At 44.3% G+C, this 12,798-nt stretch overlaps 1 protein-coding gene across 1 annotated transcript in view; it reads right to left on the bottom strand.

Annotated features, from left to right (window-relative positions):
- Positions 1–12,798, bottom strand: part of SEL1L3 (SEL1L family member 3) — a 62,286-nt gene that overhangs the window by 16,515 nt on the left and 32,973 nt on the right. Inside the window, exons 15-17 of the mRNA XM_065405401.1 lie at positions 8,313–8,489; positions 6,136–6,263; positions 4,294–4,377 (exon numbers count right to left, since the gene is read on the bottom strand). Coding sequence (XP_065261473.1) covers positions 4,294–4,377; positions 6,136–6,263; positions 8,313–8,489 — 389 coding nt within the window. The remainder of the gene's footprint in view (positions 1–4,293; positions 4,378–6,135; positions 6,264–8,312; positions 8,490–12,798) is intronic.

The raw sequence follows: 12,798 nt of genomic DNA, 5'->3' as shown, positions 1-12,798 counted from the left end.
CCAAATGACTAGTCAGCTCTCCGTGCTCGACCCGCAAGTATTTTGAGGATTACCAGTGGCCACCGATCAGTTAGAGACCTCTAGTATATGCAAAACATTTTGGTCAGCAAAACAGTATGTTAAGATTGGGACCCAATGTGTCTAGTAGCAAGCTGTAACAAACTCCCCGAGCTCTGCAGCAGTGTCAGCACTAAATTCTGCAACAAACTGAAGTTTCCACCTCTGTGTGAGATGAATGGAGACAAATTCAAAACCAGAGGTTTTTAATGTGAGCTAAAGATCAGAACGAGCAACATATCAAACAATGCAAGACTTCCATAACTAACACCAGTCTTTGCAAATGACTGTCCAAACATTCTGTGCTGTCTCAAATCTAAATGTATAGTGGTGGGAAATCAAGAGCCAGGTGGCTCTCCTGCAGAAACCAGCTTACAAATCCTAGCTGTTGAGGGACTGACATCATAGCATCCCATTCTCAGCTATCTGCCCAGAACTCCCATTGATTTCAGTGGGAATGGCCTAGGGGTAATTGAGGACAGAATTGGGTCAACAGGGCCTATTTCACACAGGCATCTTTTCTAGCACCCGGTAAAATAATGGGACTAAAATAGGGCATTGTTTAAAATAAACAATTAGGGCTGATTAAAGGTTTGCACATTAGAAAGTGCCACATAAAACTAAACTGGAGAGTGCTTCCAATTTGCAGAACACAGAGGTCAAGTTGTCTGATTTGCATGAACACGCATAAGAAATATAAACCCTCATATTTTAGGATATAAACCTTCTTCTAGGACAGGCCTGCACAACATGCGGCCCGGGGGCCGCATGCGGCCCTCGTGGGCTCACTGTGCGGCCCGCAGGGGTTGAGTAGGTGGGCTCACTGTGCGGCCCGCGGGGGGTGAGTAGGCAAGCGGCGGGTGAGGGAGAGGGGCTGAGTAGGTGAGTGGGCGGGCAGTGGCGGGGAGTGAGTAGGCGAGACGGGCGGGTGGGGGGCTGAGGAGGCGAGCGGGCGGGCAGTGGCGGGGGGGCAGGTGAGCCGGAGGGGTGGGAGGCTGAGGAGGCGAGCGAGCGGGCAGTGGCGGGGGGTGAGTAGGCGAGCCGGGAGGGGTGGGGGGCTGAGGAGGCGAGCGCGCGGGCAGTGGCGGGGGCTGAGGAGGCGAGCCGGGGGAGGGGGGCTGAGGAGGCGAGCAGCGAATCGGTGGCTGACCTGTTCTACTGATCTGGTCTAGCTCCCATCCCCTCTCCCAGGGCCGGCTCCAGGCACCAGCAAAACAAGCAGGTTCTTGGGGCGGCACATTTCTAGGGGTGGCATTCTGGCATCAGCCATCACAGGCGCCGACTCCGGGGCATGGGGAAAAAGTGCCCCGCCGCCCCAGCTTGCCTCCACCTGCTCCCCTGAGCACGCCGCTGCCGCTCCGCTTCTCCCCCCTCCCTCCCAGGTGTTTCGCGCAGCAAGGCTGGGAGGGAGGAGAAGCCGAGCGGCGGGGCGCTCGGGGGAGGTGGCGGAGGTGAGCTGGAGCGGGGAGCGGTTCCTCTACCCCCCCGTTACTTCCTGCGCCCCCCCACCCTAGCTCACCTCCGCTCCGCCTGCTCCCCTGAATGCGCCGCTGCTCTGCTTCTCCGCCCTCCCTCGCCTGAGAAGCGGAGTGGCAGCATGCCCGGGGGAGCAGGCGGAGCGGAGGTGAGCTATGGCGGGAGGCCCGCAGGAAGCAATGGGGGGGGGGAAATGCGGCACACCGGGGGAGGAGGCGGGGGTGGGGATTTGGGGAAGGGGTTTGGAAGGGCTGGAGTTGGGGCAGGGGCGGGGCGGCCAACATTTTTTTTGCTTGGGGCGGCAAAAATCCTAGAGCTGGCCCTGCCCTCTCCAAGGGTTGCAGCTGTCTGGAGGTGCCTGCCTTCCACGCCTTCCTCATTCGCACCTCATTCATTCAACAGGGCCATTGATTACAAAGTGGGGGGGAAGATCTTATTCTACTTCTAGCAAAAAGACATTTTTCTTTTACCTTAATTATACTACCTTAGGGGCCCGCTATAACAAATTACCGAGGTTCAATACTGCTGTTTCAGTGGGGCGGCGCTGGGGAAGGAGGATTTGTTTCCGCGGGGCAGGTGGCGCTGGGGTGTGTGTGTTTCGGCAGCGCTGGGGGGATTGTTTCCGTGGGGCGGGTGGCGCTGGGGGGGGGGTTGGCGGCGCTCGGGGGGTTTCGGCCCTCAGCTGTTTTCTTTGGAGTAATATGGCCCTCGCCGCTTTACGAGTTGTGCAGGCCTGTTCTAGGACTAACCACTGCTAGGGGCAGGATACTAGATGGACCACTGGCCTCATCAAGTATGACACTCTTTATGCTCTGGTGCCTGCATGCAGAAACTAGATGCTTATGCCTGCAAATGAGCATGCATGCAAAAGTGGAGCACAAACTCAGAGGCTGCATTGAGACTCCATTGGCTGGCTTGTTGGACATTGTAACCTATTTAATTTTGGGGGAAACATAACCAAAGCTCGTTATAATGAAGAACACAGCTAAGGTAATAGCATGTGTTTCTATGTTTTGGAAGAAGCTTTGCTGTCAGTGTCCCAATGCCTGGGACAGAATAAGGTGTAAAACAATGTGCCTAGGATTAGAGATACCAAGGTCTAGAGTGCTGGGCATGACAAGGAGCATCTCAGCTCAGCAGTATGTGTTTGTCTTCCCTGCAGTCCACTGTCAGTTCTGGGTGCCTCCAGGCTTAGGTCTCTAGAGGAAATTTTAGACAAACTAAAAAAAAATAACTAAAACAAATAGCGCTAACTGAAAAAACACACGATGAAGAGAGAATGAAATATGATATGACAGTTTTGGCTGTTTGGTTTTTCGTCAGATTACTTCTCACAAAGCCCTAGAAAGGCCCCAGGGCAAAAGCAACTATTTTGCTGCCATTGTGCAGATGCAGCATAAATGTTGTTTCTCAATTATGTACTTTTGTAAACTCCAGAATGACCTCCCAAAATACCAGCTTATCAGAGCTACATGAATATTTTGGAAAGAATGTGCCAGACAAATCCACATGAACTGATTAAAAAAGTGTCTAATATGAAATCACAAAATTATACAACGGAAAGAAAGCAAAATATTGTTTTGGGAGAAGAAGAGAATGTTATAGTTAAATGCCACAGGAAGTGCCATAAAATCCACCTGGAAACCATTAGGGAAACATGTGGGCTATTGACAAAAGTTAAATATCATGGGATAAAAACATGTAATATGGGAAGAAATTTACCGCAGAGAGAATTGAAGGAAACCTGCACAAGCAGGTGGCAACCAGCAGGTGCATTAAAATGATTGATATCAATGAACTATCTGCTACTATAAATGAACAAGATGTGGGGTAAAATTCTCAAAAGCACCTAAGTCACTTGGGACCCTAAGTCTCATAGATATTCCAGGAGACTTAGGTTCCTGAGTGGCTAAGTCACTTTTGATATTTTCAAAAGCAGCTAAGTATGTCTTGACTTTTTGATTCTAGGCTCTTTGTGACAGGCATTGTGTTTTCCTGTCTTTACACTGCCTTGCACAATGGGATCCCAATTCTGATTGCTTTACCCCCTTTAATATAATACTAAGTTTTAATAGTGTTTTGTGGGAACAGTTTTGACATCAATCTGTCTGTCTGCACGAGTATGTACACAGCATATATTAGACATCTAAATCTCCATTTATAGATCCATTTCACCTGATTCCAGTAGTGCTGTTGAATGCCTAGCCCAGTGTCTGACGGAGACTGGGTCATGGATGAGAACTAAGTGGCTGAAGCCCAATCCAGAAAAGATTGAGGTGATTCTGGTAGTTTGGGGGGAAGCAAACAGATGATATGGCAAGGCTAATATCTGCCCCTTTGAAAGAGGGCGATCACCCACCATTTGTGACTGTGTTTGCGCACTTTGGGGGTTGTGTTGGATTCCCATCTGCTGTTGGATGATCACATAGCAGCTAAAAAATGAAGGAGGCCAGGTTTGAAAAAAAGCTACCCATAATTGTGCTTTGTCTACAGTTCAGTGAAAGACAACCTTTCTGTATGGTCCTGGTTTTGGTGTGTTTCATTTCAGTTGTATTTATTCTCATGTCTGGGAGACTTCCTGGATGAAATCCCAGCTCCATTAAAGTAAACAGAAGTTTTGCTATTGACTTCAAGGGGTCACAATTTCACCCTGGGTGTATGTTGGGGAGATGTTACATCGTTTTACCACAAAAGTTTATAAAAATAAATCACATACATAACAATTAATTAGTTTTCAGAGACAGTGCAGATCAAACTTACCAGGACAATTCCAAATAGGCATCGAGAGCTTTTCTGATTACACGTCCCAAGTAGCCATTTTTTTCTGCAATATGTTTTGCCCAGCTGTAAAAGAAGAAACATGACAATAAATGAACACATTTCACACATCATAGTCCAGTGCTATTCATACTGGGGCCAATAGGACTTTTGTCATTGACGTAAGCAGGTGCATGATCAGCCTCTTTGTCATTAAAGGCATACATTTCTATCCTGTATTTCGCCCCTGATGCAGTAGTAATGTTGAAATGTCCTAAGGTAATATTTTATTTCTGTAACATTTTTAATGGAAATTTTGGTACAGCATCAAAACAAAACTCCAGGTCAAATTCAACATATCAAAAAGTGGCAATAGATACATTGGTTATGAATTGGTCTCTATGCGGGTTTAAGTGGCAAAGTAGCCTAACTTCTACTAATTCATAGATTTTTAAGGCCAAAAGGGGCCATTAGATTACAGTGGTTCTCAACCTTTCCAGACTACTGTACCCCTTTGACAAGTCTGATTTGTCTTGTGTACCCTCACTTAAAGACTACTTGCTTACAAAATCAGACAAAAATACAAATGTTGCAGCATACTATTACTGAAAAATAGCTTACTTTCTCATTTGTACCATATCATTATAAAATAAATTGATTGGAATGAAATATTGCATTTCAGTGTACAGTATACAGAGCAGTATAAACAAGTCATTGTCTGTATGAAATTTTAGTTTGTACTAACTTCGCTAATGCTTTTTATGTAGCCTTTTGTAAAACTAGGCAAATATCTAGATGAGTTGATGTACCTCCTGGAAGACCTCTGCATACCCCCAGAGATATACATACCCCTGGTTGAGAACCACTGCATTAGAACATCTAGTCTGACCTCCTGTATAGCCCAGGCCATAGAATTTCACCCAGTAATTCCTGCATCAAGACCACAGTTTCTGGTTGAACTAGTGCAGCGGTTCTCAAACTGTGAGTCACCGAGGCTGGCGTTAGATTTTCTGGGGCCCAGGGCCAAAGCCCAAGCCCGAGCCCCACTGCCTGGGGCCGAAGCCTAAGCCTGAGGACTTCAACCCTTGGTGGTGGGGCTCAGGGTTACAGGCCCCTAGCCTGGGGCTGAAGCCCTTGGGCTATGGCTTTGGTCCCCCCCACCCAGGGCAGGCTCAGGCTTCGATCTCCCCTCTTAGGGTCATGTCGTAATTTTTGTTGTCAGAAAGGGGTTGCGGTGCAATGAAGTTTGAGAACCCCTGAACTAGTGCATATCTTTGCATGGAATTCCCATTAGTATCCATGGAAGTTCCCTGCATAGACTTAGGACAGCATATGGTCCTATAGTTTTGCTGATAAAATTACTTTTTCTTTTTGGAGAAAAATGATGCAATTGCTCCAGGTGCTAAGAAACTACAAGGCCTCTGTGGTATTGGAAAATGCAGGTCCCACCTCTTCTTACAAAGCTGTGAATTAGATATCCTTTGACAAACCAGTAGATGTGAATTTCATGTGAATAGTTTCATCAACCAAAAGACTTTCTGGGATAATGGGCAGCAACAACTTGAGTTTCAGATATGCTAAGCACCTGCAATTCTAGGAGGTAGCTGCAGGTGCTCAGCACCTCTGAAAATGAAGGCTTAACTATTTCCTAAACATTAAGATATTCACAGATTCAAATGGAGCAAGTATTATTGCAATGGAATAGTTTCTCAAGAAGAAAGATGCAAATTTTTTAGATTGAGGAATCGAGAACCTGCCAAAATTGAAATGATTTTTTTCATGATCTGAATCATCATTGGTTTAAAAAACAAGATTTTCCTTATAAAAAAGAGTTTCATTCCTTACATTACAGCTTTTTCTGGATCTCTAGCAAAGTTTTCCATATTTCCTGTGATGTAATACAGAGAACATCGTATGGTCCCTTCTACGTGTCCACCTTGGGCAGCTTTATAGAAGTACTCAGCAGCTAGTGTCTGCAAAGAAACAAGATAAAAATGGCAACCTCCTTGGGAATTACTATTTCCCTATATTTGCTTCATTTAAAAAATAAATAGATAGATAAATAATGGCAGCCTGGCTAATGAAACCAGTCAATTTAATCACTTTCTGTGCAGATGGGTGAAATCAGTTTCTTTCTTCTACCACCTTACCAGGTTAGGTTGGAAGTTCTTTAAAGCTGAAATTGTGATAGCATGTTTATCAGGTAGATGAATATATAAAATGTACAACTGGCCTCTGGTGCCATACAGTGTGGCTTTGTTGACACTGACAAAAATGGACCAGTAAGTCACCGTCAGTGATAGCAGCAGTGGAAGTTGGAGTGTAGAGAGAGGGTACAGGCATTTTAACCTCCAGGCTATCTAACTCTACATTCACGGTTAGTGGTAAAAACACTGCAGTCCTGTCTACACTACAGCTTCCAGTGTTGTTACAACTGGTGGTGAATTAGGGGAGCTGTTTTTGCCAGTGTCACAGCCTGCTGGAACAAAGCTTGCTCTCTAGCATCTGAGAAATCATTTGTATGAATGGCAAGAACAGAGCGTCCAATCCTGGAGACCTTAGTGTGTGAGTAGTCCCAGTGACTTTCATGAACTACACCCATGAGTATGGGCTCTAGGATCAGGCCCATAATTTCCCAAGCATATGAAGCTAGTTTGTATAAGGCAATACAGGCTCAGCAGGACAGGACAGAACTGCAGAAGGAGGGGGAACTGAGAGAGTATCCAGTTCTCATAATCAATACGTTTTATACAGTAATTGTAATAAAGCAACAGCAACCACAACTAAACAATTTATTTAATCCAGGAACTTCTAACTAGCAACCTCTGCTGTAAAATGGAGATTCGGTATTTTTGTCAGGGGTCCCTGACTCTGAAACTAGCTCCCTCATTCGATCCAACAGAGCCTGGTTTTATTAACTTTCAGAACACACAGCAGCATGTCTCTTTTCTCAGGCTTTTGGTGAATGAAGTAATACAGGACCATAGAGTGCTTTTGTAGGGGCTGTTATTAACTTGGAATTGTATTATTATGGGCAGGCCATTATTATGTACTATGTATTTTTGTCCCCTGGGTAGGAGAAATATGCTTGCCACCATTTGCTGGGTAGCTCTGGCTGCTGTTTGCAGCATATATGCTCACTGACTGAAGCACTAGACATGCTCTCGAATGCCTAGACCACATTTGCCGGCCTCCATTAGCCTGAAGCATGAGGTTTGATAACTTTTATTTTAGCATTCTGAACTATAAGCAATGTGATTGGTCATAAAATTATCCGTCAAAATAATGCTATCCTCCGTCGGGAAAAGAACATTATTTTTTCTTGATATATATAAAATTAAGTCCTTAGGTCCTGGCTTAGAAAGACAAAAATAAACTATGTAGGTCTATGAGGGCCGCATTAAAATGGCAAATCAAACTTTGAAAGGGAAATTTAATTAAAATCTGTCTTGAAATGTTTTTTTTCACACCAATAGCAGCTTCGATAGGAGTGCTCAAAAGTGTAACTGCTCAAAAGTTCTAGCGCAGATTCTGCAGCCCTTCATCACACTGGATAGTGCTCTGCTCCATGTAAAGTACCGTGGAAGGCAATGGGGCTACTACTGAAGTAAAGAGCTATTCTACGGGAGTAATGAAGGCAGAATCCGGCACTCAAGTAGGTATAAAACAACTTTTTAAATGTACTCCAAACTTGATTTTGTATGACATTTTTAATGGGACTTGTGTTTTACTCTTAAAGGGACAGTGGTACTCTTGAGGTAGAACTACACAGGTCAGAGGAATGCAAACACATCTGCAGCAGGCATGAAGCAGACTGTGATCCCATTATGCTAAGTAGTGCCTCGCTCCAGAAGCAATGCCCCTGACTTCAATGGGACTTCATACAAGAAAAGACTCGACTCACTGTGATCAAGGGTAGTAGAATATGCTTCCCTTAAGTAAACACAGAATCTTAAAGAATAAAGCCAATATTTGTAAACCAGACCCTGTAATAAGAAATCACACACTGACTATTTACTTACTCGATTTCTGCCAGGCACTCCTGGGTAAATCCCATCTAAATGCAGAGCACCCAGGTTATAGGATGCATCTGGATTGCCCATTTCTTCAGCTTTCAACCAGTATTTTGCTGCTTTTATGTAGTCTCTTTTAAAATTATGGTAATACCATCCCAAACCATTCATTGCCTGATGTAATCCCTGCGGATAAAGGGAAAAAAAAGTCCTCAGACCACTCAGGTTCAGCTGTGCTTTGTGACATCTTCTGATGCCAACTTGTTCTCTAGTGTCAGGAGTTCTAGAAAGTTAATCTTTGTAGCTCTTTGGAGTATGTTATCTAGACAGAGTTCTACCAAGCTGTAACCAAGAGGTTTGTGACTGCTGGAACCCTTAGGGTCCCCTTATTTTTCTCTGATTTTCTTCTCTAAGGCCCTGTGTTGAATGAACCTCCAATGATGGGGATTCAACAACCTCCTGTGGAAATCTGTTTAACTTTGGAAGCTTAACTACTTTCCAGAAAGTTTTTCCTAACCTAAATCTCCTTTGCTGCAGATTAAGCCCATTACTTCTTGTCCTACCTTCAGTGGACATGGAGAAGAATTGATCACCATCCTCTTCATAACAGCCCTCAACACAGTTGAAGACTTATCAGGTCCCTATCATTCTTCTTTTCTCAAGACTAAACCATACCCAGTTTTTTTCACCTTTCCTCATAGGTCAGGTTTTCTAAACCTTTATTGTTTTTATTGATCTCCTATGGACCTTCTCCAGTGTGACCCCATCTTTCCTAAAGTGTGGTGCCCACAATTGGACACAGTACTCCAGCTGAGTACAATGACTTCCCGTGTCTTACATATGACACCAGAATGATATTAGCCTTTTTTGCAGCTGCACCACATTGTTGACTCATATTAAATTTGTGATCCACTATAATCCTGAGATCCTTTCCAGCAGTGCTACTATCTAGCTAGTTATTTCCCATTTTATAGTTGTCCATTTGATTTTTCCTTCCTAAGTGAAGGATTTTGCATTTCCTAACTTTGCATTTGTCTTTATTGAATTTCATCTTATTGATTTCAGACCAACTTTCTAATTTGTCCAGGTCATTTTGAATTCTAATCCTCCGAAGTGCGTGCAACCCCTCCCAGCTTGGTGTCATCTGCAAATTTTATAAGCATACTCTCCACTTCATTATCCAAAGCATTAATGAAAATATTGAATAGTACCAGACCCAGGACAGACCACTATGGAGCCCCGCTAAATATGTCCCTCCATTAGATAGCAAACCATTGACAACTGCTCTTTGAGTATGGTCTTTCAAACAGTTGTGCACCCATTTTACAATGATTTCATCTAGACACTTCCCTAGTTTGTGAATGCCATGTGGGACTGTGCCAAAAACCTTACTAAAATCAAGATATATCACATCTAATGCTTCCTCACTAAGTCAGTAACCCTGTCAAAGAAGGAAATTAGGTTGATTTGGCATGATTTGTTCTTGACAAATCCATTCTGGCTATTCCTTAAAATCCTATTATCCTTCAGGCCCTTACAAATTAGTTGTTTAATAATTTGTTCCACTATCTTTTCAGATATCAAGGTTAGGCTGACTGGTCTATAATACCCTGGGTCCTTTTTGTTCCCCTTTTTAAAGATAGGTAGTATGTTTTCCCTTTTCCAGTCTTCTGGGACCTCACCCAGCATGATAATCAAGATAATTGATAATGATTCTGGGATTGCTTCAGCTAGTTCCTTAAGTACGCTAGGATGAATTTAATCAGGCCCTGCTGACTTGAATACATCTATGTATTCTTTAAACTGTTCTTTTTATATTTTGGCTTGCATTCCTTACATTTGCTCTGAAAATAAATGGGAGACAATTAACATGAAAACTTCAACATGCTGTTTTTCCAGAGTAGAGAGAGTCAGTCAGTGCCACACAGGTCAATTTTAGGAAACACCATGTATGCCTCCCACAGCAGCTCAGGTTATGGCAGTGCTATACACTAACATTAAACCTCATCTTTGTCTCAGTAATTATGCATCAAGAGAAGCTCATTATCCTGTGACAATGTTCTATTTTGTCAACATTAACTCTGTCTCCTTGCATAGCCTGGTCAACTGCAAGCATACGAGCAGTTCAAATTACTGTGCTAATAAGCATGCTCTTCACCACTTCCTTTTGATGCATGTTTAATAAGGGCTATGCCAAAAACAGTAGAATATATAGGATGAGAACTATCTAAAGGACTCCAGGACAAGACAAGACATTTGCTTGTTATTCTAAACTTACATCTGAAACAATCTCTATGACAATCGGGGTCCAGATACCCCAAAGGGAAAACGGGGTTTGAACCCCACAGAATAAACAATTGAATCAACTGGCTATATACTATGTTGTTTTGTATTGATTAGGGCTGCCAATTAATCGCAGTTAACTCACGCGATTAACTCAAAAAAATTAATTGCGATTAATTGCACTGTTAAACTATAGAATACGCACTGAAATTTATTAAATATTGTTGATGTTTTTCTACATTTTCAAATACCGTATATACTTGATCATAAGCTGTTTTGTTTATAAGCCGACCCCCCCAAGATGGATAAGTAAAAATGGAACATTTTTATAACCCGTTCATAAGCCGACCCTATAATTCAGGGGTCAGCAAACTTTGGCTCCCGGGCCATCAGGATAAGCCGCTGGTGGGCCGAGATGGTTTGTTTATCTCGAGCATCCGCAGGCACGGAGGTAAACCTAAGTAAACAAAGTGTCCCAGTGCGCCAGCTGCTTACCCTGACGGGCCGGGACAGCAACTGGTGGAGAAATGTTTTTTGGGGGGAGAAGCTGGGAGTCAGGGGAGTAACCCCTGTGACCACCCCCCACATGACCCCGCCCCTAGCCTGGGACCCCCACATTCTCCCCATCCCATCCCTTCCTACCATTATTGGGGAGGGCCAGGGGAGGATGTCTCTTACCTGGCTGGAGCTGCTCTGGCAGGCTGGGCAGCGCGGCCACAGCCTGCTCCGGCAGGCCAGACCGGGTGGTGTGGCCGCAGCATGGTCCAGCGGGCTGGGCCGGGCGGCATGGCCGCAGCGTGCTCCGGCGGGCCAGGCGGTGCAGCCACAGCCTGCTCTGGGGGGTGGGAGGGCGAGTGGCATGGCTGCAGCCTGCCAGCCCTGGAGTTGCAGCTGCTTCGGAGGCTGGGGGGAGAGCAGCGTGGCCAGAAGCAGAGAGACTCTGGCCCCGCCTCTTCCCTTCTGGCTCTGCTGGCTGTGCTGCCTCTCCTTGCTCCCTCTGTTGGGGGGAGGGGCTGTGTCCCACCTCTCCCTCTCTATACCCGTTCATAAGCCGACCCCCTTCTCTGGTGCTTCCCTTTTTTACTAAAAAAATTTGGCTTATGAACGAGTATATACGGTATAGCGATTTCAGTTACAACACAGAATACAAAATGTACAGTGCTCACTTTATATTATTTTTGCTTACAAATATTTGCACTTAAAAATGATAAACAAAAGTAGTATTTTTCCATTCACCTCATACAAGTACTGTAATGCAATCTCTTTATCGTGCAAGTGCAACTTCAAATGTAGTTTTTTTTGTTACATAACTGCACTCAAAAACAAAACAAGTAAAACTTTAGAGCCTACAAGTCGACCCAGTCCTGCTTCTCGTCCAGCCAATCGCAAAGAGAAACAAGTTAGTTTACATTTACAGGAGATAATGCTGAGGTTGCGTCTTTATGGTTATTTTCTGTGTAACTTGTATGTGTTTGCTTTTTCTCACTATTTCATTTTTGACTCTGTGATTTTTCTATTGTTTATTTTTACCCTAATTTTTACTGTTGTGCAGTCTGGGTGGAGTGTGCAGCTCCCAGTGAAGTGATAACTGTGGGCAGGTTTCATTCTTTCAGGGATGATGAACCAGAAGGGAAATATCTGAGTATCTGGTAGCTAAGAACTCGGGGGATGGATTTAGGGAGATGTGGGACCAGAAAGGCTGTTGGAGTCACCCTGCACAGAGTATCTAGGAAGCCAGGGTGAGACCTTTATGCTTGTGGGCTGGCTCCTGGTGTTAGAGCTCTGAACCATAGCAGCATAACATTACAGGACCCACCGTCAGAAGGCAGGTGGTGACAGAACCCCTTCCTGGTCTGGGTGAGCCCCAAAATGTCACAATCACATTGTCAAATTTCTAGCTGCAAGAAGAGTTTTACATTGTTGGTGCTTTCAAAGGGACTCTGGAGAAGGATTCTTTTTCTTTTCAAATTTCAAGTCAGACCTGGAATCCTTACTCATTAAAATCCAAAAGCAGAGCAACTATTCATTAATTATCTAATTTCTTTAGTGACAATGTGCACTGGGATATATGTTTAAATAATAACATCCTTATTGTTGTTGAATTTGGTTATCTGCCATGTGCCAGTTGTCTGAAATTTGCTGCCAGAGCTGGCCCTCCAGAAAACCCAAGTTAGCAGGTATTGCACCATGCTGTGAAAGGCAATCTGTTTAG

The sequence above is a fragment of the Emys orbicularis genome, chromosome 5, assembly GCF_028017835.1.
Source record: "Emys orbicularis isolate rEmyOrb1 chromosome 5, rEmyOrb1.hap1, whole genome shotgun sequence".
Lineage (NCBI taxonomy): Eukaryota > Metazoa > Chordata > Testudines > Emydidae > Emys > Emys orbicularis.
Note: the sequence above shows the minus strand (reverse complement) of the source record. Positions and strands in the feature narration are given on the sequence as shown.